Here is a 27,224-nt window from a genome sequence, read left to right as displayed (position 1 = left end):
ATGCCTTTCTGTTCTGCAGGGGTTTGCCATCGATTCCCACAGCCTGAAGAATGCACTTGGGGCAAGAAACCGACCCAGGGAGGCCCCAGGTTGCCATGGCCAAGCGTCAGGAGGCCGCAGGAAGGTGTCGGTACCTTCCCTCTGCCCACCTCTGCCCAGGTGTTGTCTCAAGCAGGTGCAGTGTGCATGTCACCTTTCTAAACACAGGTGATGCTTCCCGGTTTGGCCTACGGGGTGCTACAGCTGTGTGTAGAAAAGCAACCATTTACATGTGCCAGGGACGCTTCAGGCTGTGAGGAATCAAATATCTTACGTGTCCTGCAGCCCTGACACACCCTTGATGATGCTTGGGCACTGTATAGGAAAATCAGAGCGTAAAGCCCTGCGCTCAGAACTGACAAGGAAGGCAGCATCCCACTGCAGTGCTCCCCAGGGGCTGGCTGCGGGCTGTGGGGGCTCACGCTGTCCCACACCACTGCAAAGAGTGCGGAGTCGCTGGTGCCAGGTGATGCGGGGGAGAACTGCATACCCTTCTACGTTATACAATCCTGCAGGATGCCTTGCCCAAAGTATTCGCAGGTTTGCCTTTGTGCACTTGAGGCATGTGCAGAAGTGCGTAACGATGTATCTTAAATGAATCAGACACCTTTATTCCACAGATTCTGCGTCTTACTTAGCATGAACCGTGCCCAGGGCTGTCTTAGCAAGCAGCTCCTTAGAAGCGAAAGTATCTCACATCTGTGTCTCCAGCTCTCATGAATGCTTGGTTTTGTCATCTTTATACTGTCTGTAGTTGATGCAGTCAGGAAAATAAACTTGACGTTTTTAATAGTTTATTCTTCAAATTCTTCCTAAGGCCCCTTGGTGCGATCTGTAATTCCAGGAGTGCTTCTGTCAGTAGCGGGGGGGCTCCCCACGAACCCCTCATCATCCTCACAGAACTCAGGTGAGGGTCAGAAACTGTTTTGTGAATAGATTTCTTCGTACGGTGCCAGATAAGCAACCGCTCCCCTTGGCAATCAAAATTAAGCTCTCTCCCATGAAAACAAATACAGGAGACATACCAGACCACGAACAGTAGATACCAATGCTCTGTTTGCATTCAGTGCAAAGCACAGACTTTTGTGGAAATCCCCCCGAGTCCAGGCAGACCTCTTCTTTGTGCAAAGGTGGTTTCCTGACTTGCTCGTATTGGAGTGAAAGTGCTGGAGCCGCTGCTGTTCAAAGGCAGGAATGCACATTCCTTTAACTGGAAACGTTCTTATCAATACAAACAAACAAACAAAACCAACCCCCGATCTGCTGTTGAAATGTTGAAAAAGGGCCTCATCCCTGTTGGTTTTTTGCTTATTTTTTGTTTTTAGCATTGTGGTTACATTTGTCAGCGAGAAGGGCTTGTGCTTCCTGCATAGGAGATGGGATTTAATGGCTCACGCACATGTTTTTCTAACTTTATGGACTACATCTGGGGCATTCGGCATGGGCAGAATCTGCGAAATAATTATAATGGTCATATAAAATTATTAAAAATGGAGCCCGGGGGTGATATTGTAGAAAATGACTAGATAAATGCCCGCTCGGTGAGGCGCAGGCTGCTGCCTTCGCGGCTCCCCGAGCCTCACGCCCGCAGCCCGGGCGGCTGCCCGCGTGCAGCGCCGCTCCTCATCCCGGCTGTGGGCGGGACCCAGCGGGGCCGGCGAGGGCCGCGCGGTGCCGCAGGGCAGCGTCACGCCGCGCGGCTGGGCTGGGGCCACCTGCTTCTGCTCACCGACACGGCTGCCGCTGCATCGCGGCACAGCCCGCTCAATGTGAACTTGAGTGATTAACGCGGCTATTACTGCGTCTATAAATAGAATTCATCTCGCAATATATTAAGTTTAATGATACAATAAATAGATTACGGCTAACTTTAATAGGGGTACAGTGAGCGAAGATGCAGTTCTTGAGATCTGCTGCCATTAGTGAATGTTTTGCAGGATGCATTATGTGCAATACCTCCTTCTTCCTTTGAAAAATGAATAATGTGCTAATGCTCTGTAGAGGCAAAACACAAGGAAAAACTCATAATGTTCCCATTGTGAAGAAAACAGGTGGGCATGTGAAAGTGCAGGCTGCATTAGCGACCTTAATTCTGCTCCTTGCAGTATGTGTTATGAAAAATCTCAATGTGAGAGTTTTTCCAGTGTTAAAACAAAAGCATACGAGACTTCTGCGTAGGTAACTCGCATGCAGTTGCTGTCACAGGGAATTAAAAGCGTTGTGAAGCCTAGCTCCACTGATATTTTTTTCATCTATCTTTTTCTTTAACAAGGAAAGAAAAGGCTTTGGGAAGAAAACGTCTTGTTTTGCTTTCCAGTGAAATAATACACGGTTCTAATGAGACAAGCTCCCTGGAGTTTTAACATGACATGTTTAAGGAAGGTTGACATTCTACCCCCAGCCTGCAGTTCACCTTGTTGTGCTTGTTTTGTGGGAAAACCCTAATGCTTTTGTGTCCGTTTTTATTTGACAGAGGCTTAAGTATGTTTTTTTAGCGCAACTGAGTCGCTCCCTGGTAACAACACAGCCCCCTTGTCTGAGAGGACAAAGCCTAAACTGCAGTCCCTTACCTTGTCACCTAGGACTGTAGTTGGGCAAATGTGTGCTGTAGCTCTCCTGGGGCAGAACATCCCCCAGAGCTGTCCCAGGCCAGCTGCCACCCTGCTTCACTGCACAGCCACACACCGCCCACTGTGATGGCCTGCCTGCAGGGGTGTGCCAGCATGGACGTGGATGGCCAAGAGCAGCCGTAGGCAAGAGGATGGCTCCTTCTAAGTGCTCTTGCTGGCTTGAGTGCATGTCCAGCTATAGCAGAGAGTGCAGTGCCTCTAGGTGTAAATAATAGGCTTTATGGCCTCAGCATGGGACACGCGAGTGGCAGTTCCGTATGCCTTTTCTCAGTGGTTTATTTGGCTCACAAAGTTTGTGCTCTGTGCCTGTGTATTGCTTGCTTGCTCCTGCTAGCTCAGTTGTTTGTGGAGATGTGGTGGAAAACTAAATTATAACAGGTTTATAAAGGAAAAAAAAAAAAAAAGGAGGAATAAGCTTAAAATTGGTTCCCCTCAGTCTGCGTGAGTTCATTTACCCAGTTCACGGAGCAGTCCTACAGATGTTTGCGCCTGCAGAAACACAAGGGTGAGCGCCACACGGGAAGGGGAACGCACAGGTGATGCTGGAACAGCTTGAGCTGGTGTTGTCACCAGGAAACGGTGTGTGCAAATGTCCCCTCAGTAAATGGATGCATGACAGCTGTGGCTGTAGTCCTTTCCAATAATCTAAGCAGATGTTTCAAGTTCTGTGCCCAACCAACACAGAGGACAGGACAAATGACCTTCAGAGGGGAGTTCTGCTCTGCTGGAGACGTGGGGATGCTTTATTACATTAAGCCTGTCTTTGCAGTCTCATTGATCTTGAAATGAAATTTGAAGTTTATTCTAAATATCTAATGATGAAGTCTATTCCATACACTTCATGTATAAATCCTTCTCAAAGCTATTTTTGTGGCCATTAGCTAGTACGCCTTTTGAATCCTATCACAGAATATTTAAAACTTAAATTATTTTTAAAGGCAAATGTTAAAAGGGAATGGTTTATGGGAAATGTCTGCCAAAGATATAACACCTTTGAAAGTGATATTTAGAAAGTTCATACTATTCTCATAAAATCAGGAGTTATTAATAAATATTGATCTAATATTCATTTGTTATCTATGCCTTTTTCCTTCCCCGGGGGGGAAAAAGCCAAAAATGTAAAGGCTGTTTACAGTTTTAGGAACTAAAGTACCTTACTTTGTGTAGAAATAAATAATATTAACATGGAAAACTTGAGTTTGACAGCAGTTTTCAGAGATACTTTGCCAAGAAACAAACATTATGCAATTAGTAAAACAATTTAGTAACACCTATTATACTTTGTAATATGTCCTTGCCACTGCATTTAAGTAAGCCTTTGAAGGCTTTGTGCTGTTTCTCATAGCGCCTCCTGCCTCATGCGATGCTGCTCGCTTTGCTTCTTCTCAAACTTTAAGTCCCTCAATTCTGCAAGAATGAATTACTGGTCGTTATTCTAGTGATGGGTTTGCATGGCATGAGATCGTGAGCTTGAATTTGCCTGTATCTCTGTTGAGGCGCACACGTGAGTATGATCCTCGCTGAGCCTCCTGCTGAAATTGTGAGTAAATGGATTATAAATTTCTCTATCTGAACTGCATTTCAGGGAGTTGAGGTCCGTTTTCTTCCTGCTTCTTACCCAGGATGATGACTGTTGATCACAAACCTGCACACTTAAATTCATTTCTCTAAGTCTTTGCTGTCACATCGTTACTGTAATTACACATTCTACACAAATGTTTGGTGACAGCAATGTGGTAAATTATGTTATGAGCCTATGCTGCATCCTTTCACTTTGCTGGGTATCCACGTATTTTCTTGAACTCGTCAGCATCCTAAAACATGCATCCTGCTCTGCTTACAGATGTGGAGTTTAACCTTAAAATTGCTCCTGCTCAGCGCTTAGGATGCCCACTAATACATCTTAGATCAGTGACAGCTGCAAGGTCTGCCTGGCCTTCGCTGAACTGGGAGAAACCACAAAAACATTGGCTTTCCAAGTTCCCATTGGCCCATCTCCTAGTGCATTAAAAAAAATTAAGCGTCTGACAATAATAGCAGTGCCCTTTTGTAGAGGAATTACTTTGTACATGTTTAACATTTACTATAGGATGGGATTTTCCCCTCCTCTGTCAGGATTTCACACGAGTCAGACTTCTAGCATCTGCCTTTCGCATTGACTGAGTGGGGAGCTTAGTGCAGCACACCTACGTGTGTAAGAGCCCAAGCTGCAGTTAAATGTCTCAAGCAGATGGCAGAAGTACCTCTCTGTGGGGCCGGATTCTTGCCTGAATGGGAGCATTTGGCAAATTAAATGAAGTATGTGGTCGGATGGAGAGGTCAAATATAGAAGACAAAGTGCCGAGTGCTGCAGCTGCCCTAATTCGATTACGGAGCAGAAGGGAAGTGCTTAAAACCTAGGCTGCTTCAAATCTGAAAAAGGGAAAATAACTAAGCCTGACTGTCCTTCCTGGGCCCTCGTTGCTGTCACTGGGTTAAATCATACGCAGCCGAGCACTGGCCCCTCTTGATTAGGGCAATCCTATTAGACACCACACAAAAATCCCTCTGAAATGTCTCTAAAGGAGGCAGTCTGCTAAATGTCTGCTAAATGTGCCGAGTACGCAGAATCCCTTCTGGCACTGTCTTGAACGATGCATTTACCAATATTAATGGAGATACCAAACCATATTGCCCGGCAGTTCCTTCTGCGCGCATTCTGTGTGCAGAAGGCACATATGTGTATGTGAAATGCCAATTATGCACACAAACATGGTTTGTGTTTGCTGGTTTAAGCACCGGCGTCCTCCCAAAATGCCAACTGCCCATTGCCACAGCCAGACCTCTTCGCTCCAGAATGTTTCTCCAACCCCAAATCCAAAAACGTTGTTTCTTTGGCCTGTTGCACTATAATCTCTGTCCTTCTGGGGATTATATAGCTCTGCGGGTGATTTCTGTAATTCATTCTGGTCTTTCATTAGAAGTAATAGACGATCTTAATTACAGCATGCCACATGACAGACTGGTAAAGGTGCTAGAAATGTTGCCAACAGGAAAAGAATTGGATGATGTGAATATTTATTAATTAAGAGCTGGCAGTATGACGGGAAATAAGGCTGGACTCGTGTCCAGTGGAAACTGTGTCCTTTTGGTGTGGACGTCTATCTCAGTGTCACAAATTATATGCTGATTGGGGTTTTAGGAACTTGAGAAATTATCTTCAGCTGTAACAAAACAAAAGCAGCCTTTGAAACCGAACGTGTGTGAAGTGGGGAAACACGGCAACTTTTGATTTATTTTCTGAAATTGTTTTATAAAGTCCAGTTAGCCTCACTGTATGTTAATTTGCAATGAGCGTTTATTCGATACCATTAAGTATGCTTAGAGCGTATTAAGTTACTGCAGTAAAGATTATTGCAAATGTCAGTAAAGATATAAATGGATGCATCATCTCTGCTTCTTGCTGTTGGGTTCCCAGAAGCATCTGAGGGTCGGCGGCTCAGCTGTCCGCTGTTCCGTTTTCTAAGGTGGTGCAGAGTGGAGCTGCGTGACCTGCAGCGCCGCGCAGTCCTCGTGTCAGGGTCGGTTCCCCTCGGCTTACGCAAGGCCTTCAGCCGTCTCTTACGCCGTTCCATACGACTGACATCATGGCGTGTTCCCAACGCTGAACTCTGCTGAGGTGGGTGGGCACTCTGGGGAGGAGCGGGCACCCAACTGGAGCGGCGCTGTGCCAGGAGGGGCTGTGGCAGCCTCACCTTCAGGTAGATGGCGATGTGTTGTTGGTGGCAGTCAAGAGTGGTAACGCCGTAGGGGAAGACATTCCGTGAGATCCATATGCAGTGTTTGATTTTTGCTCTGAGAAAGGCGCGCCGCTCGACGAAAGGCAGTCACCATTAACATGTCAAAATCTGTCAGGGCTACCCTCTGTCTAACATCGGAATTCAGACCCTTCTGTGCACGTAGCTGTGTGATGCACCAAGCTTTCCACCGCAGGCAGGTGGTTGCTGGGGTTACTGCATGGTCCTGAGGTGAGACGAGCGATTAAGTCAGTAGGATTCTTACCACGAGAGAATACCTGCCAATCCTTCTCAAAGGAGAAGGAATCGGCAATAGCAATACTCCGTAAGAGAAAAACAATAATTTCTGATTATCGTTCAACTCACTGCTGAAGCACTCTGTTCAAGGAGGAACCCTCTTACGGGCCAGGTCACGTTTGTTGTGGGCTGGGGAGAGGCTGCTCGCGGGGTGCCCTGCCTGTGCTGCGGGGTTGGGGACACCGAGAGGCAGGCAGGAGCGTGGTGCAGCGTGTTGGGCGCGCCTGTGGATGAAGTACTTCCACTTCCCCAGAGCAGTAATGCTCTCTGCTTTCGTTCTCTGATGATTCGGGTATTAATTTGCTTCCTGTGATTATTTAATGTGTATGTGCAGCCTATGGCTTTTTCCTTCCCTTTTGCGTGTGATGTGCGAGCAAAGGAAGACGGTAATAGTCTCTAGGGATGTGTACAGCTCTCCATATCTGAAGTATGAAGTCAACTCAAGACCATTTTGTTCTCATAAAATATACAGCACTGCAGTTTAATGGATGATGGCGTAAATGCCGAGATTTGATGGGCAGAGCCATTTTCACTGGGAGATGGAAGGGGCTGAGGACTCTGCGTCGGCCGGGGATGGGTAGGGCTGCAGAAGCGGCGCGTGGTGCGCTGAGTGCCAACACCCAGCGAGCGCACTTAGCTGTAATGAAGTCTTAGTACAGATGAGTAGGCAGGAGGATCTTGCAGAAGGCAATTCCTCTCTGTTAGATACGTGTTTTTCTTCACTTTTTTTTTCATAGTATTCTGTGTGATGGAGAAGAAGATGGTTTCCCCTCAGGCCAACAGGCTCGGGCGCCGTGTGTGGCGCACGAGGCAGCCGAGCAGCCCCAGCTGCAGCACGGACGGTGCAGGGCAGCGCTGCGCCTTCAGCTCCCTCCCGTTCCAGGGATGCTGCGCACCGCTTTGTTTTTAGCACTCGGGCAGAAAACTTTGCAGAACAGCAACCAACCAGGCCGAGGGGAAACTGCGGGAGACTGAATGTATCGTTTCAGAAACTCAGCCGCCCCCAACTGCCCGCTCGCCGTGCCGGCTGCAGGTAGCCGTGAGCCTTCCCTACCCTCGAGTAGAGGCGTAGGGGCGCGCAGGTGCGGGGCCGTGCGGCGAGCGCTCGGTAACAGGTGTGCCCCCCGAGGGCTCCCGCAGCGGGGCGTCCCACCGTCCCCGTGCGGGGAGCTGCGGGAGCGGCGCGACGTCCCTGGGAACCCGCACCGGCGCTGCCTTCCGCGGCCTCGGCGCCGCGCGGCCCCTCGCGATTCAGCCCGCGTTACACAATTGTTGGATGCGGCCGGTGCACCTCCGGCCTCCTCCAAGCCAGTCGGGTCTATTGTTTAGCCGGTAGAGGGTATTTCTGCATTTTTTATCCCCCTCGCCCCCCCCCCCGGCAAACTGTAGCGCGTTTCGAATAATTCTAAAATTAACCGCACTTTTGAAGGACTAATTGGTGTCCGCGGCAGGCAGCCGTGTCAGAGCGGCGGCCGAGCCGGGGGCGGCGGGCTCATTATCGTTAGCGGGAACGAGCTCGCTCGCCGCCGCCGGGAGCCCCGCGGGGCCGGGCTCGGGGGAAGGCCCCGACGGCGCGGGGAGGGGCGGCGGGCGCGGGGCTCCCGGCCCGCAGTGCCGCGGCAAGGCGGCTGCGGGGGCGGGCGGAGGGAGGAGGGACGGCGGGAGGAGGGACGGGGCGGGCGTCGGGGGAAGGGAGGGAGGGGAGACGGGAGGGAGCCGGCTCCGCGCCGCGCAGCATCGGGCCGAGCGGTGCCGCGTCGAGCTGAGCCGAGCCGCCCTAGTGCCCGCCGCCGCCGCCGCGGCCGAGCATGTCGGGGCGGGAGGCGGTGAGCTACCTGCCGGAGAAGGGGCTGTACTGCCAGCGCCTGCCCGGCCGCCGGGCGCGCAAGGGAAAGCGCGCCGACACCATGGGCTTCTACGGCACCCTCAAGATGATCTTCTACAAAGTGAGTACCCCGCGCCGCGCGTCCCCGCCCGAGGGCTGCAGTGCGCAGGGACGCGGCGGGGCGGGCGGCTCGCTGCCTGCGTGCCGCCTGCCCGCCGCGCCGGTCCGCCCTCCTCCCGCACCGCAATCCCAATTATCGCAGCGAACGGCGTCGGAGGGACCTGCGCCTTCCCGGCGGCCGCCTGCGTGCTCGCGGGGACACGCAGCCCTTCCGCAGCTCCTCTCTGGCGGTTGCGGCAATGCCTTCCCTGGCCGCGTCTCGCCGCCGGAGCTCCCGGCTGCGGAGAAAGTTTTATCTTCTCCATGTGCTAAATGACGGTTTTCACGCGTGTTTGCGTAGCGCCTCGTGAGATGCTGAAAGTCTGCCGGTGCGGCGGACCCGAGGGGAAAGTTCCTTAAAAATGCCGGCAGATAAGGCGAGAAAGAGATCGTTGAAATCGTTAGGCAGACGGCCGTGGAACCATACGTAAGAATCGCACGTTGTTTCCGTTGCTACCGCGAGGGAGTGAGTCTGGGTAGCCGTTCGCCGTGCTGCGGGCTCCGTACTCGGTGCCGGCGAGGTGCGCTCCCGGAAACTGCGTCTCCCTCTGCTGCGAGCCGGAGAGGCAGCGCGTTAGGAGCCTGTCGGAAAGGTAGTTGCCTTCCCCACCAAAAGCCCTTTCTGAAAAGTCCGTCCGTACTGAAGCCCCTCGCGTACGCTGGCGGCGGTTCTGACGCCTTGCCGGCCTGGCACGGCGATGGAAGACGGTACCGGTGGTTTCGCAGCGACGCTCGCAGTCCGTCTCCAGGGGAAGCCTCGGGGCTGCTCCTCCCGGGCGCCGGGGGTAGGAGCGGCGCGGGGAGGCTGTCGGTTTGGCGGCGCCCGAGGCGTCCTGCTCCGTGCTGCCATCGTGACACGCTGCGCCGTCCCGCGTGGGCACGGCGGGGACGCGGTGGGCGGCTGCCGGGAGCGGGGGCAGCTCTCCCCGGCTTCCTGCCTCCGTAACCAACCGCCAGCCACGCTGTCTGCAATGGCTGGTTGTTTAGGGAAAGTAAATAAATAAATAAATAAATAAATAACGAAGGCAAAATAAGGTGGGCCATCCTGTTTGGATTTTGATTTGTTTTTGCTTGTAGGCAGTGGACTGATGTAAGAAATGGTTAAATAAACGTACTGTAATGCAGTATTCAGAAAGATCAGATCAGGGTCCTGCGTAAGATAGTAACTTTTAAACCCTGTATCTTAAATGTAACGTCTGGGGGGAAAATAAAAGGAAAAAAGAAAGGAGAGTGTTGAAATTGAAGTGTGAGTTGTTGCACAGGTAGTTGATGCGTTTTGCAGCACAGATCCGAACAGCAGCAAGTATCCTTCTGCTGGCTGAAGTGCTCCGGTGCATCGCTCCTTCAAAAAACAGAGCAACAAAACCCACAGAAACTGTTGAGCACAGCAGCATCTTCGTAGGCCCGGGAGCCTGCGGTTAAAGATTACCCAAATACGTGGAAAGTAATCCTTATTTGTCTGACTGGATAAATATGGCTTTCGTTGGTTTCCATCGCTCCGGTAATTTTTGCAGACCGGCTTCCCCTGTTAGCAGCTGCCCTGCTCGTTATTTGGTTTTGATCAGATTTAATTGCGGGTGACATTCAGGAGCGAGATTTACTGCTTTTCATCCTTTCCCTTGTGGTGAAAACGTCTGTTCCTCTCTGGGTCAGTTTTACTGCAGTTCCGTGCGTGTTGTCATACTGCAACTTTAAAATGAAAGCGTGGACGAAAGAAAAGACGTATTTGAATTTATTTAGGCCTGACAACGAATATTTGCTTTATAATGCTTACGGCTTAGCTAGAATTTAACCATTTGCATGTGACTTTTAGCGGTGAATCTGGGCATGGAGAAGGGAGGGGGTTGGTTTAGGATTTCCCCTCCCCTCCCTGGGGAACAGAGAGGGACCGGTTCAGTAAATAAGGCGACACAGAGTTACACACGGTTTTAAGCATTTGAAATGTGGGAATTAAAGGAATGCAATTCCAATGGGTTTTGGACCTCGAACAGCATTTGTATGTACGTGCACCGTATTACGTATCAAGTATTGTTAGCCAAAGCCAGAAACTAAAACATTGCTTTGAATGGTGTTCTGAGCATCAACTTTGTTGAAATCCACTATTAAAGCACAAAGTAGAAAGAGATTAATTTTACAGAAGTATGCATGAGTGTGGCTGCTCGTATCACTAAACCCCTCTTGTTACTCTTTTCCCTCACCTTGCAGATGAAGAGAAAGTTGGACCATGGCTCCGAGGTCCGTTCTTTCTCTCTGGGAAAGAAACCCTGCAAAGTCTCAGAATACACAAGGTAATGAAGTGCACTAACAGACCGCTGGTTCACGATTCTGGGGTGTATCCGTCTTTCCAATCGCTAAGGCTGGGCCATTGCTCCTCTTGATGCTTAAAGCTCTGCAGAGCAGCGGAAGGGGTGGTATCAGCGTTCGTATATTGCTTAGCTAATTTAAATCACCTACGCTGAAGATGAGTTTTAATGAAGTAGCCAGACTTGTGCATTTTTTTTTGTTGACGTTTGTGTCTAATTCTGAATACAGCATGCCCGTTTACTTAGAGACTTTTCAAGGGCCAAAGCATTTGTGGGAATAAAATCAATCAGCCTGTTAAAAAGGGACATAATGATAAACCTTAAGACTATTACAAACTGTGATCAAATGTATCACTTTGCTATGGCAACGGGAATGAGAGAATGGAAATTTATGTAGGCAGAGCAGACCATCTGATCTTAGTGGGAACACGTGTGTGCTTGGTATCCACGATGTGGAATTACAGAGGGCTCTGGTGCGCTGCTGTGCTCCTGCCCAGTGCCACATGGCACACGGCGTGCCCCTCACCCCAGTCAGACCCAAACAGGAGAGGCGGGCTGGCAGTGGAGGCCCTGGATGCACGTGGTACAACTGCAGCTCCTACTACACAGTTGCCATAACAATTGTGCTCTCATGCTGCACTGCTTACCGTTAGTTTTGGATTTACACCATTATACGTTTTTTTCCCCCTGTAAGAAGCATTCCCCCCCCCCCCCCCCCCCCACAGGCATCGTGCTCGCCTCCTAAATGTGGCTGGAGATATTATTTTTGCTCAATATGCTGTTGTAGCATTCAAACACTGATGGATCTCTAAAAAGTAGCCTATGTTTTGTATCTCTTCCTTACAGAGGTTTGCCAGGTGGTGAGTGAAAAGTTAGGACAGTGTGGGGAAGCAGGTTCCCTAGTTGCTTTTCAGACATGTAAACACTGCAGCAGAGAAAGAGAGACGGTGCCTTGTTGCCCAGAAGCACGTATTGCAGCCTCTGCCTCTCACGAGCTGTGGCCTCTCCAGGCTTTTCCATTCTTCTCACAGCAAAGCGCACTTGTTCACCCACCCGTTCTTCACGTGGCACATCGTTCCCTGCGCTCATGTAAGAGCAAACAGTTCAGGAACAGGGAAAGTATGCTTTTTGTCACGTGTATCTGTCACGTTCAAAGGAACCGCTGCACTCACCCAGCTCCCACAGAAACCTGGCTGGCCCTTTCAGGTGTTTGAAAGCAAACAGAAAAAATCAAGTATGACCAAAAATCTTGTGGTTTAATCTCAGGTCAAAGGAAAGGCACTTTTAGGTCTCGCTTTGAATAGCTGGTTCTGAATGGGAACCAGTTTACCACAGAAGAAATTAAAGCATACCTGTTCTTCTGTGGCAGGCTCAAGGCTATGTAATTGTTCAGATACACCGTAAGCCGAAGCTAAGAGCCTTATTCTGGAGCTGAAATGATAGGCCTTGGCACTGTCTCTGTACAGGTGATGAGAATGGGCAGGCTGTAAATACAGATTTTGTTTTAGAAAGATGTTTTCTACTCTCATCAATTGGATTTTGAGTCACTATTGGCATAAAAGAATCCTTAAATAACATCTTACCCTCTCTCTTAAACTGTTCAATTATATTTTCTGTAATAATGTTTAGGCAAATAATGTGGCTCTTGTGTCTGCTTTTTCATTTTCCCTGGGATCAGACGCTCTTTAACTTGGCAGGTCTGATGAACTTTGTTTGCATATACCAGGTAAAGCCAGTAAACGAGGGCCATTAAGAGGATCCCTGATCTCTGGAACCGTATTTTTTATATCACATTATCTTTATGTTATTACTCAGTAAAATTAGCAGGAAAAAAAAAAAAAAAAACTATTGAAATCATTCTTTTCTGTACCTTTTTGGGTAAATGGTAGACCATGCTATGATTGTCCTTCAGAACAAGGAAGATTGAAGAGTGAAAAACATGTAGATTATGATGAGATAAATATGAAAATGGACCTGCTCTGCATCATTGGAAGCTATTTTTGTAGCCAGTGAAATGTCAGTAAACCCCTGAAGCTCATACCTGCTGAAGAGTTGGGCTTACCATAAATAAAAGGACTTTTTTTGTAGTCCCACAAATGTATTCAGAATAATAATGTTTGTGAAAACACCATCCTACAGTTCCAGATTTCCTGCTAGGGAATACAATGTTGGCATTCTGTGAACAAAGTACTTTACATTATGTTAAAAAAAAAGAAAAAGAAAAAAAGAAAGATAACTCAGTCAGCTGTATTACGGTAGGCTCCTACAATAGCAGCTTAATCCCAGCTTTTTTTTATAAAGCCCCATCCCATATGAATGAGCTGTTTTTTAACGTGTCAGACTGCAAAAAACAGACTGTAATTCGGGGAGCACCTTTGGCTCCCCTTCACTTCAGCCCCCTTTTAGTTCCCGTGTCCTCCATCAACACATAAACTTTAAAACTCTAATGAGTACTTCAGAGGCCAACTTCAATCACTAGGACAGAGGAATTGTTTGTTACTTGTAGCTCTCTGTCAACAAAACATACTAAGAGCTAACGATAGATGTTTTTCTGTTTGTCGATGAAGCAGCAATAGCACATTACGTACAGATGAGACTCTTAACTGGCTCCCTACACCCCAGTCAGTACACTGAGAACAGTCAGAGGGCAAAAATGCAGTACAGAGGAAAAGGAAGCCCTCTGGCAAGAAAAGGAGTGTATGACCATGCATCCTCATGACAATGTGGTGGGCAGTTGATGGAGCAGCCATTTTTTGGCTCCAGCAGACTAGTACTGTGGAGGTAGAAATGAATTTTTGGGAGCAAGGGATGAGAAGGCATCAGAGAAACTGATGCCTCGGGCAACCAACAGAATGTTTTCATGTTGTTGTTATTGCAGGAAGTTTAAGGCTTTTTAAGTAAAATTTAAGTAATAGCTGCAACTTCTGTACTAGGCTTAGTTTTCTGCTGTAGACTCTAATTTTTTTCTCACTGTTTTACACGCAACTTTCACTTTGTATTCCAGTACCACAGGGCTGGTGCCATGCTCTGCCACACCGACCACTTTTGGGGACCTGAGGGCAGCCAATGGCCAGGGGCAGCAGCGCCGCCGCATTACATCTGTGCAGCCACCCACAGGCCTTCAGGAATGGCTGAAAATGTTTCAGGTAACTTGCACTTAAAGAAACCAGCTTACCTCCATGGCTGAGGCAAAAGGCTGCTTCAGTGAAGGCATTTCTCACTGTATATCCCACAACGTTCCCAGCATTGATTTTGTGTACTGTTGAAAAAACAAACGGACAACTGCAAGGCAATGCAGCTGCCCATTTTAGCTAGTTACTGTAGAAACTCACAAAAAGCACTGCGTTCTCTGGTTGCTTAATAAAATAGCCCATACTGTTTGATGCTTTCACATTTTCTGCAAATTCAGTCCAGCATGTTACGGCTGCCTCCGTGGCCTCAAGCTAACTGGAGACATTTTCACTGGGAGACTGGCAAGCGGGAGCGCGTGGTTTGCCTCAGCGTAGGTATAGCACTAAATTTATCCCAAGTCTGCTGTCTTCTAAGAATAGAAAGAAATGTTTAGGAAAAATAGGTTAAATGGAAACTCAGTGTGTATTTTTCAGATGTTTGAGTACTGAACACAGTGTCAGCTGGTACACGTGCGTACACTGAGAACAGGGTGAAAAGAGGCTTTCTGTATCTTTCCAGCAGCCTTCAACAGTGTCTAAAACTTAATGTGACTGAAAAGCAAGATAAACCAAAACCCAGTGGTATGAGGGACTCTTACACAGTGGAAGCTGACACCTGGGTGACACCACAATGGGAGCAGCTGAGCCGATTCAGTGTGCATTAACACAGACACACCTTGGGGCAGGGCAGTGCTCCTAGGGCACGGAGAGCATCAGAGAGCTCTGCTGTGCAGCTGTGTGGTGTGCTTTTAAGGAGGGATGACTCCCAGTCGTTGATAGGAAAAACGGAATTATTATGTCTTCCAATCTTGATTAATAAACTGTTACTTCTAAAAATGTTTTCAGAAGGAATAAGTAACTAATGCAGGCATGGTTTCAATTATGATAACAGACATTTCCAAAGATAGAACAATAATGTTGTAGATACAGTAGCGAGCATACAATTTTGCAGGCGGGAGTGTGCTTTTGGCTTGATTCATGCTGCCACATAGTACCATTGATCTCAATCACTGTCACGGCTGAGCATTAAAATAATAATGGAGAACTCCTTTCCCTCTTTATTTTTACACATTTATGATGTGCATAAAACAGTGGAAGTTTGAAATTAAGATGTTCTTGTACACATCGTTCATGCTTATGTGTAATTGTAATAGCGTGTCTTTTTTAAGACTGTCCATGGAAATATGTCTTTTGAACCCTTAAGAATCATATTTGAGTGGTAGTTTGTATATGTGATACTTAATGCAATTCTATGTTGTATTTTAATATGTTGATAAAGCTTTTAAGCTAAGGAAAGTATTTTGTTATGTATAGGACATAGTGTGCATTTTCTCAGATAAGATCAACAATTAGCAGCAGCTACTTGTTAAAAAAAACAATGAAAGGCTGAAATGTTTGAGAGCGGCATGCATGCGTGGCAGTAAGAGCAGTGCTACTCACTGCTCAGTCAGCATCACAAATAAGTCTACGGAAAGTCTGCTTGTAAATGGGTTCTTGTCATTTTAGGTTTTGTAGTGGAGGAACGATGCTCCCCATTAAGAAAATAACTAGATATTTTTGTTTTTTGAAAATACTTACTGTCTGTAGTAATTCCCAAGTTCTCAGCTGGACTCCTGAGGGAAAGAGGCCTTTCTCTAAGAAACTAGGGATCATCAAGTAGCACTCAGTGATAGTAGCTACTCTTACTGATAGTTTGTACTGAGTTCACAAAGGGAGTCCTTTACTTTGGAACCCAAAGCCTTCAGAGTCACGTGCATGCCAAGCACCCTCATTTTCCATGTTTTTATTTTCTGCATGAATTTCATGAAGGAGGCGAGTCTTACCTGTTGAAATGATGAAAGCACAACCTCCACGTCAGGGGAGGTAGCTCTGCCCAGAGAGAAGAATCAAATGGCACGTGCAGCATCATTATTGCAATGCCAGGCTTTTACGGTTCAGAAACAGAAATGGGAGGCCTTGCTTCTTTATGTACTTCATGCCTCCAATGCCTGTTTAATAGCCCTATCATATTTTATGTGAAAATATATTTCCAATTAATTTTAAAGCTAAGTTTCCAGGGGCACATTAGCTGGACATATGTCCTGTTTCAAGGAAGAACCAAACTTGGCATGGAAACCAGCAGTAAGCAGAGATTCTCAGCTACTTGGAGGTCCCTGGCCTGTACGCTGGCCTTCAGTCCCTCTCTTTTATTTTCTTCTTTGGGGAAGGGCTGTGTGGGAGGTCAAATTTAAAAGCAAAAGAATTCAAATACTAAGAAAACAAGATGTCCTCTACGTTTGTGGGTTTTTAAATTTATTTTTGTACATTACTGCTGCTGTTATGTTTTGTAGTTGACCTAAGCCTTTCATTTTGAAAATGACAAAAACTAATGCAGAAGGGAGAAACAGTTGGAAGTGTGTTTGCACTTTCCCTTTAAAAATGAAGACGTATATTGATTTCAGTGAAACGTTAGTCTGGAAACAAACAGAAAAGCACTGTGATAGGTTTGAGCCATTTAAGTTCTTAAAGGCCCATTTATTTTTCTGTTTTGCACTGACTTTTTGCTTCAGGTCTTTTTAATGTCTGCTACAGGATTTTTAAAAACTCGGTGACCAAATGTATCATTACAAGGTTTCTTCTTTTCCAGTGAACTTATTTTTATTTTATTTGGAACAGGAAATATTTTTAAGTCACCAAGTTGCTTGCGGTAAGGAAAAAGATCAGCTGCGTGCTAAATTCAGTCAGCGACAGTACTGCTTTGCATCTTAAGTTCAGTTTTTCTCTCTTCATTATTCCTACTTAGCGTACTTACAGTGTTAGGTAACTCGATCAAAAATCTGCATTTTCTGGAGGTATCTCGGAGCATTTGTAGCGGTGTTGCAGTTGTTCCAAAGGCAGTAAGTACAGGCAATGGTTTTGAAGGCTGGTATTTTACCTCAGATTGGAAACGTTGCTTTCTCCATGGTTTAAACAGTGCCCAAACCCTCTTGTCATCGTTGGCTGGTGAGAGTACTGTTTCTTTCCTTCATGTAAAGAGTTGGCTGAGCCACTGTAATTCACAATACTTTACATTCTTCACTCTGTACTCTTCTAAAGACACTTGTGAATGCATAAACGCATGGGGCCGAGTAGCCCACCTGTTACGTGAAGCAGGCAGTGGAGATGATATCATCGCCAGCATTACGGCATCTTCTCCTTTACGGTTACAAGTTCAAGGTCTCGGTGTTGACGTGCAGAATGGGAAGGACCCACACTGCAGCAACGTGCTGCTTTGGGCTGTTTCACCCATACCAGTTTGGTTGGGAGCAGCAGTGGGGATTGCAGCCAGTCCCCTGGTTGTCCCTGCTCATACCCCTTCTGCTCAGGTGGCAGAGCAGTTCTGGCACATACAAGCTAGGTTCCCTTTGGAAGAAGCTCTGGGTGAAGCCACTGCCAGCCTGCAGCAGGGACACAGCTGTCACTGCTCCTCCAGAAGCAGGCGCGTCTGGGGGAACCTTCAGCCTGGCTCAGCTTCAGTCACCCCCTGCTCCCGGACCCCCTGTTGCGACAGGCTGCTCGCTGCTATGGCCTTTCCTCCAGGGGATTTTGCTCTGTGTACAAGGCCGGGATCACCTCTGAGCTGGCAGGAGCTCGGTAACTAGCCTGAGCTGAGCGGCAGCAGGACGCGGAACAACCCTTTCTGCAAGTCTGTGTGAAACAGCACACCTCCGTTAGCAGAGCGCAGTCGCAAAGAATAGCACTCTGAAATTGTACCGCAGCGTAACATGTTTAAAATAGGCGTCCTTAAGTTACCTATAATAGAAAAAAGATCTAATTGCTGCAAACTGTAATTGTGCAAACTGGAGTTAACGGGTTGGGGCTGTGTGACAGAAGAGCATAGCTCACAGCAGAGGCACAGAAACTGGAGAAGATGGTGAAAGGATGAGTGGCGAGTCAGACAGGTGGGATGAGGTGGAAGTTGTAGGAGCAGCAGAGACATTTATGTTGATATCAAGCTGTTTTGCATGACTTTCCTGACAAAGACAGGAAAGAGGGTTATGCACAAGAGCACAGGGAAAGATGAAGGGCCATTTTTCAGGTAGGCAGCGCTGTGGGTGCAGAAGCTGCGTGCTGAGTGAGGGATGGCATGAGCAGTCAGAAGGCCGGGGCTGAAGGAACAGGACCTCCTGGAGACCTGAGGGAAAGACCTTCCTTCTTTGGGAACCTCAAGTCCTCAGCTCCCTGGGATCAGCAGTTGCTGCCCTAGGAGTACGTGAAGGAATTAAACACATGCATTTTAAAGATAGCGTATATTCTTGACAAAGATCTTCAATCTGAAAGGGGATCACCATCACGTGGTAGAAGTCCAAGGTATCTGGATGCTGCACAGGTATCTTAGATCTCTTCAGTCATCTAAAATGTTGGAAATTTTGCAAAACATTTCATGCCCATTTATTTATGGTTAGGTTGGGTTTTTTGGTTTGTTGGTTTGTTTTGGTGGTTGTTGTTGTTGTTGTTTTTAATTTTCCTCACCAAAGCCACAAACTTCTTTTTTCCCTGCTCTCTGCTCAGTGCAGTTTTGTGCAATTCTGTACAAACAGATCAAGCTTTGGGGTCCAGAAAGGCCAATTTCGTAGTCTTGCCTTCATTAACAGAAGCAGTTGTGTTCATCTGGCACGCTTGCTCCATCCAAACCTTCCATGCCAAGCTTCCCTCAGAGACCCCTTACAGACTGTAGCTGGGGGTCTCTGGTTATGTGACAGACTAAGGGGACAGTGTCCCAGAGAAAACAACATTAGCAGCTGATAGCTCGAGAACAGCCTTAGGTAGCTGCCTGCAGCCACCCCGTAACAACGACTGGACAAATGAAAGTGGTGCTGCTTGCATTCATTAGCGTCTCTTTCCCCTTCTTGTATTTTCTCTATTCTCTTTTCTGTTCATCTCCACATTACATTTTAAAAATAGAAACTTAGGAGAATTACAGATTGCACAGAGAAATTATTAATGTCTTCACAACTGCCATCCACGCTTGCCACAGAGATATGCAACGGTATTTAGGTTCATTTATCTTAATTTGGTATAGCTGCTTATAAATTAAGAGTAAGCTGACCTTGGAAACTTACAGTATGATAAAGTAGCACAGGTATTGTTTTTCCTTGTTTCTTTTAATTCTCCTAAATTCAACCACAATTCACAGCTAAGATGAAGGATTCCAACTGTTTGTACCTAAAGGCAGCTAAGCTCGGGGTTGCTGAAACAAACAGTTGGAAAGTTGGTGAGATAAACAGCTCTTCAGTGCACAATGTATGGAGAACTCTTCCGTGAAGCCAATGTTGCTACTGAAAGAGACTTTACACAAGCGTTGTTTTGCAGAGACCAGAGTTAATTGTTAGTTCAAGAGAACAGGAATTTACATCGTGAGCAGTAAGGGCCCTTAAATACACAGCAGATTAGAACAGAAATCTTAATTCTAAGGTGTCTTGCCTTATATTTTTTTTAAATTTCAGTTAGCCTCCTACCGTAACTGCAATATGATTTCCATGTGTTAATTTACTTGTAAATGTCACTCCAGAAGACATTGAAGAATGTGAATGTGCATTTGCTCTCAAAAACTGATGTCTCATTTTTTCTCCTCTCTGAGGCTTTGTTCATGCTCTAATTCTGTTGCTAAATCAGTTAACAGTGGCTGTTGGCTTTTTTTTCCCTGTAGAAATGATTTTTTCCTTAAGTTATTTTCACATAACAAATCTAAACTCTATGATGAGCACAGATGAGTTTGAGGCATGCTTTTCAGATGTGCAGTATATTCAGTTATTGTTTTTTTCCTACAAATGATGCTGTTAATCTGCTCTGCTCTCAGATGAGCGCCTTATTAAAATCTTCAGATTTTATGGTGCCCATTAGTCAAAATGCGAAGTAAGAAAATTACCAGCCAAAATTCCCTGTTTATTCAAGTGTAAATTGATACCTACAAGTATGCGTTGCTTTATAGCGAGGATTCTGAAATACTGCATTGTCACATAGGGACATACCACAGTAACAAGCAGGCAGTGTATTTCTGGAGAAAGTTCCTTTCCTCTCATTCCATTTCAGGTTTTTGGTCCATCAGATGATACATCAAGGTTAAAAGTTACCTCACTTGAATGTACAATGGAGAAAGAACAAATTTTGTTTCAACCCCTTTGTTGTCAGTAATATGTGCATAAATTTCATCAACTTCAAAAGAAGCTTAATTATTTCAATTATTATTATTAAATATTATTATCTACTTAATTGCTAATCTATACGTGCGTGTATAACAAATTCTTTCCTAGCTTAAGAATCAGCGTAGTAATTTCGAATATTTTGTGTTGATTAACTTCTCATTTTTGTGTAATTTACATAAGCATTTCTCTTGCTGGCTTTTCGTACACTTGTACATAGGTTGACAAGGAAAGTCAACTTGCATTTTTGGCAAAGCAACGGCACTTACTAATATAGGCTAAGCTTGTTGGTTTTGTTTTTCCTTGCAGAGCTGGAGTGGACCAGAGAAATTACTTGCTTTAGATGAACTCATTGACAGTTGTGAACCAACACAAGTGAAACACATGATGCAAGTGATAGAGCCCCAGTTTCAAAGAGACTTCATTTCCTTGCTCCCAAAAGAGGTGAGAAATACGGGTTCAAGTCGCCACCTTTTAAATACTTCCTTGCTCATTGTGGCATTCATTTTTTTCCAACATGGTGATGTAAACTGATGTTAAAAAGGTCCCTAAGTTGACATACTGCTGTGACATAGTAACCGTTATTTCAGAGCAACACACCTTTATGTTTTGGTTGCAGTTCTGATATCTGGAAATACGGATGACTCCTTAAACAAAATCCCAGTAGCTTTCAGGTATCTCTGTATCTTAATTGGGCTGGCTTTATTTTTATATTGAGAACTAGTTCTTTCAGAGAATGCACACAAAAAAATTCCCTACAGCTGCATGACCTTTCTGCACAGTATTCTGGAAGTATAAGCATTACCATTTAATGCTTTAAGTAGTGTGCTTTTTGTGTGAATGTTATTTTTAAAAATTTATTTTAAACAAACTAAGTCCTAAAGTCTACATCAATAAACCCCACCAAAAGTAAGCTCAGAAAAGCCCTTCTTGCTAAGGATAAAGCCAAGCCCTAATTAACTGGATATATTGCAGTAAATCCTTTTCTGCAAATCAGATCATGTTGTATCAGGTTAAAGAGAAGCTAAGACTTAGATTTGAGTGTGTGTGATTTTCAGCTTGTGTAAGTAAGTAAATGTTGTCTGTAGAAGAGTAATTCTTGATATTCTCTCAAGTAGAATATGGGGTTTGAGATGAAAGATTATCAAGCCAGTGTGCTACAGGTGTTAAATGCATTTTAGTACATTTGGAAATTGTACTTCTGATATTAATTGATTTTAGTGAGTGGGAACTTGTTTTGCTGTCTGGAGTGAGGAGGAGGTGCATCTTCTTTGGCCATATCTACTATGTGCTGAGTTTGCCACGTGAAACTTTTCATCAGGGTTGATGTTGGTACATCTTCGTTTACTGATAGATTTGAAAACAAGTTCTTCATAGATGTGCTGGTGTTTGGTTACTGTGTTTAGTGTGCTCTTTTTTACTGTGAAGATTGTTCTGTATCTCTTGTTCTTGACGTTCTTTCTGATTTATATTCTATTTTTGAAATACTTAGATGTGCATGACACTTCTTTCCATCACATCTTCATGGACTAGGAAATGTCACAGCCTTCCCTCGGGTTTTAATGGTTAGCATTTGTAAGCGTTGGAAGCACTTTATGCGATGAGTTGTTAACTCAGAACACGTGACATGAGCATGTGGATAAGCACTCTGTGGTAGCCTTCTCCACATAGGTAGAGAACACTGGGGAAAGAGAAAGGTTTAGTAGGACCGCTTTGGTGGTGCAGTGTTTGTAAAGAGGTTGCCCAGAGCGGCCTTAGTTCAGAGGCTGAGGAAGGAATCAAGAGGTTAGATTTTGAGACAACAGAGGACATTTTCTTATTTCTGCACCTGTTGCATTTGGAAATGCACTAATTGATCGCAGTAAGTCACAGATGAATTGTCTTTCTTTGCAAGACTTAGTGCAAACTAACTGAAGTAGTTGACGTAGTTACACTGTAATGATCTTGCTGTTATTTCAGTTTTAGCAGTTTCTTCACAGAAAGGATATGCTATTTAGCTGTTTATTTTACAGCTAAATAGCTATGTTCCTTATCTCTTATTTGTTTCTTTATTCCACTGTAAGATACTTGTGTTTAATTTATTTTTAGTGGTCGTTCTTGCTTCTTGAAACTCTAAAATTGTCAATTGCTTAGTTGCATGAAAGGCTGACTTGGCCCTGGAAGCTGGCTTAAACAATTTTTGCCATCTAACCCCAGTTGCTGTCACCAAAATTAACCAAAAACTCTCCATGACGCCAGCTCCGTCTCCTCTCCATTTTGAAGATTGTTTAAGTCAGTTCTGTTCAGTGACTCTGTCCCCTGCTACTGGCTTCAGTGGAGGGGGTGATGAGTAAGTTTGGGGAGAAGAATAATTTGGTAGGGTCAGTAGTTCTGTAAGCAGGCTTCCCTACCAGTGCCAGCATCCTATGAAAGCACGCTCTCTTGAGCTGTCACTCTGCGTTAACATCTATAGGTAGCTCCAGTATTGTACGTACTGCAGTGATTTTATTACCTAATCAGAATATGAAGCTCATTTGGGCAGGAGGCCTCTCCTTCAAAAATGTTTTCAGCAATAGAAAGACAGTAACTTAATATCTGAATAACCAAGAAAATGTTTGCCTTCCTCCTGAGGAAACCTGCAGTCAAACAATTAATCTGAAATGAATATTTGTTTTCTTACAGAGCAATTAGAAACAATTATTGAAATTATTTGTTTGTGAAAGTCAAGTCTAGAAATCAACAGATAAGGAGTGCTGCTAAAATCAGCCAAAGAAATAGTGTTGGTGCCATGGTACGGTAGGAGAGAAAAGCGAGATACAGCATATGGTTGGGTATTCTTAATGCTGCAGAAGAGAGCAGGCCTCAGTATGGCTGAGTCAAGGTCAGCTCCGCTACCTGAAGACTCCTCATAACTAATTCCACGAACTGAGACAGAGGGCCTCCATCTTTTGTACGCTGCTAATCCTAAAGTCAACTGTGAGCTGTGTTGACCCTTGATGACTATTTAGCCAAATATAGTCTAAAATAAATGTCACCCATATGTAAGCTCTTTTAAAATCAGTTGGCTCACAGATTTTAATTAACACTATCTTAGCAAATGTCCATACCCATGTAGATAGGACAAGTGATATTTAAACAAACTCTTCTGTCAGTTAAGGAGCATCCAACCAAAAAAGGAAAGGATCTGTTTCATGTTTTGAGCTTTGCTGCGTGCAAGGCCATCTATCTGATGTGTTTTAGGAAACGTGTTGTAAATAACGTTCCGTACTGGGAATTAAGACAAAGTCGAAAAAGGACGCAAGTACGGTGGTTGTTTTTGTGTCCGGGAGCCTTGCAGCAAACGTTAAATTCTGACTCCACAAACAAGTAGGGATAAAATAATCATTCCTCAGCTCTGCAGCCAGAGATGCATGTGGGATCCAGTGTGCAAGTTAAGGCGCATATCCAGCAAATGTGGAGTCCTACATGCTCAACGTGAGCTGCAGGTGATGACTTGCCAACAAGGTGTGTAATCGCAATCAGAATGCCAGGAGGCCTGACATGCTGAATTTTTATTTCCTTCTCAGTTACTGGCTGGGCTAGATTAATAAAAGTAAACATTTCTCACATAATAAGGTTAAAAATCTGCTGAGGTCAACAGCCTACAGTTACAACTTCCTTAGTGAATTTCAGTCTTAGCTTCTTTGAAAGGCAGATTCTATTTATATACAACATAACTCCAGTTAAAAATTAAATACAAAAATGCTAAGCACAAAAAGATATGTCAAGCAGCAGTAAATGTGGATGATCTGATTTCCCTGACAACTTTTGCATCCTAGTATTGACAAAGACCCCACTATTTCTAAACGTAAGTAGTTCTGTGCGTCACTTTTTATCAATGTTGTTCTTTCTGTGGAGGCTTTAGTCATGGAAGCCACTTTCCTGCCTCTTCTATTTTCATTTTCCATGACTGGAGAAATGCATTGTTGCTGTTCAGTAGAAAAGCTGTAGTCATTCATCCAGGATACCCTTAAGGATATCTGTCACCGTATTTTGGTTTGTGTTTTAGATGCCTCTCTCCCTGTTTAAGGCTCCAGGCTATCTGAAGATATTTCTGGAGTTTTGGGGGACTTATCGTGGTCATTATGTGGCTTCGCTCAACTCAGCTGAGATCTGAGTTCTCCCAGTAACATTTAACATTGTCACACAGAAAAGTGAAGTTCAACTTCAGTTCACCTTACGCAGCATACTGGGATTTCCCTTGTTTGTTTGTTTGTTTTTTCCTGGTAACAAATACAGAGTGTAATATCAGTTACATATTTCAGTCCTTTTGCATCCAAGTGCATAAAACTCCCTGTAGCAGCACTTAAGTGTGTGCTCGCATTCTAATCAGAACTTGAGCAATGTGATTACTGGATTTTCTGCAGCTGCAGTGTACTTTTGAACTTGAGGACAAATAGCATTTACATTTTCTCTGAGCTTACGGTGTGATGTTTTTCCATCCCAGCATCCTTAATTTGTTCACGTAGTGAGTGTGGTGGTATTTTCTGGTTAAACTCTCAGAGCAACTTTTATTAGATAAAATATCACAGGCATAATTATTTTAGTACATCTGGCAACGGTTCAAAGTAATACGGATGACATTTTAAAAAAGCATAATAGCCAGTGATTTCAGCTGACATCTAGTCTCTTGCAAATAATATACATTTTTGATGTGATCTGTATGGATTTAGTTATTTAAGATGATTGCTGTACTTCTCATGTGCCCACTGGAACAAGCTGTAGCTCTGTTAAGTTTCTGAGATCATTTAATAATTCATTGTTTCAATTTTCTGTATTTCAGCCTCTGATGTGTGATAATGCTTGGAGTTACTTCACTTTTCCTTTCAAAAGCAATTTAGAAACCTCCCTTCCTTTTCTTACAGCTGGCACTGTACGTGCTGTCATTCCTGGAACCCAGGGACCTTCTGCAGGCAGCCCAGACGTGCCGTTATTGGAGGATTCTGGCTGAAGATAATCTTCTCTGGAGAGAGAAATGCAAAGAGGAAGGTAAGGCTGAGCAAAAAGATGAATGTAATGGTCAAAGTGTTGCTGTCAAAAAGTGCAGCTCGTTTACATAATAAGCTTAAAGTTTTATGAGGGGAATTTGGGTGACTTTAAATTTACTGCTAGGGATGCTTTGAGCTATGTGGTGCATATCTTTGTTAAAAGTAGGAAGCAGAAGTAATCTATGGAGTACTAGAAATGAAACTAGACTTAAGCTTGAACATCCTATGCATAAGGTATAACGAGTGTATGTTTTTAAAATACACTGAGTTTTTCTGGTTAAGGATTGTTTTTATTCAAAATACGACCAAAGCAAATAAGAGCTGAGATGAGCATTGCCTTGCAGGAGGAAAACCTGCAGTGGCTGGGTAGAATGTGCACTGTGATTTTATGTCAGCTGTGGGAAAATTAACAGAGAAATCTTATAGGATAGGAGAAGAAGGTGGAAATCGATTGCTCAGAGAAGGGGACGCGTTCCATAAGCCATGTTGATATTGTTGCCTCCTGCCCAGTCAAGAAGATTGGGGGGTTTAGCAATAATACGAATGGGCAATAAAAGACTCCCAGGGAAATAAGCACCTGTATGAAAATAAGAAAAAATGTAAACTTGTTAAGCAGAAATACATGGCTGAGCAGTCAGGGAGACTGAGCGCATGCATGCGGCCTCAGAGCAGTGTCCTTACTGGGCACAGGCATATGCTGGTACTGTCCAGTCTGCCTCAGCACTGAGACAAGAATATGGGGAGAGGTCCATGCAGAGGCTTTAAAAATGATGACAGCATGAATGTAGCTGACTATTTTTAAAGGCCCTCAAATTAATGAGTTGTTCTTCTGCAATGGAAATCGGGTGTCTAATCTCATAAATCTTATCTAAAGATTCTCCTCTTACAAATTTCAGTGAAAAATGCATTGAGAGAACAGAATGATGAAAAAGGAAAACAGCGAGGGGTGTTAAGTCTGTGTGAGCTGAGAAGTAAGAAATAAATGTGGCCAGGCATGAGAGCACTGGTTAAACAGGATTGTAGACTTTTCAGACTTGGTGAGGTGCCCAGTAACATGAAAGCTCGCGTAGTTCAAAAATTTCAGATAGAAACACGGAAAAGGGGGCTAAAAGCAGAATAGTGAAATCCATGTACTGGCAACAGTCATAAGTCAGGCTAGTAGTGAGATGCAGTGGAGAAGGTATTTAGAAAAGATGGATAGGTGAGAAAAAGAATTGCCCCCCTCCCCCCCCCCCCCCAAAAAAAAAAAAAAGAAAAAGACACAAAATGCAGTAAGAAATATGAAATGAAGCACTGCCTCTTAAATGTCAATTCAGACAGGGTGCAACTTCTACCTAAACCGAAGCCAGGCGAGGACAGAACTTTTTGAAAAAAACAAATGAAGAGGTCAAGAATCACGGGGTACTTAAAGGTAATGAAGATACATGAACAGAGAGGAGGATTTTTTGAAGGGCTTCAGAATGGGAGTATGAATGGTTGTGGATGATAGTCAGGTGAAAAGGCAATATTCTGCTACATTTCCTCAGAATAAGGGACCCGAAACCAAGCAAGTAGATTGCTGGCAAGGAGTGATGAAAATGAGCATTTTCAACCACATGATTACAGTAATGATTGTGCTTGGAAGGCAAGAAGGATGGTAGTACAGAGAGCTGAGGAGCAGGGTGGGGTCACTGACACAAAAAGCAAATGCTGGCGTGGAGAAGATGAGCAGAATTCTCTGTCAGGAGGTTGTTATGTTGATGCTGTATTTAATTTTGGAGATCACTGTGAGGTTTAGGAGGGAGAAAAGCTGTTTTATTGGGGGTGGACTCATCGCTCTCTCCTGCCACCACCCCTTATTTTTTTTTTTTCTTTAAAT

At 44.9% G+C, this 27,224-nt stretch overlaps 1 protein-coding gene across 4 annotated transcripts in view; it reads left to right on the top strand.

The window, feature by feature from the left end:
- The window catches only part of FBXW7 (F-box and WD repeat domain containing 7), a 165,902-nt gene that overhangs the window by 125,057 nt on the left and 13,621 nt on the right, over positions 1–27,224 (top strand). For 3 of the 4 annotated variants that reach the window (NM_001349722.3, XM_040698905.2, XM_040698906.2), the window contains 4 exons: positions 10,932–11,014; positions 14,034–14,175; positions 20,670–20,804; positions 25,244–25,367. In NM_001349722.3, the coding sequence (NP_001336651.1) occupies positions 10,932–11,014; positions 14,034–14,175; positions 20,670–20,804; positions 25,244–25,367 (484 nt within the window). Of the gene's footprint in view, positions 1–8,502; positions 8,689–10,931; positions 11,015–14,033; positions 14,176–20,669; positions 20,805–25,243; positions 25,368–27,224 lie in introns of those variants that run through there. The other variant, NM_001397789.1, reaches the window with a different exon arrangement.

This window comes from Gallus gallus, chromosome 4, assembly GCF_016699485.2.
Source record: "Gallus gallus isolate bGalGal1 chromosome 4, bGalGal1.mat.broiler.GRCg7b, whole genome shotgun sequence".
In the NCBI taxonomy this organism is placed as follows: Eukaryota; Metazoa; Chordata; class Aves; order Galliformes; family Phasianidae; genus Gallus; species Gallus gallus.
Note: the sequence above shows the minus strand (reverse complement) of the source record. Positions and strands in the feature narration are given on the sequence as shown.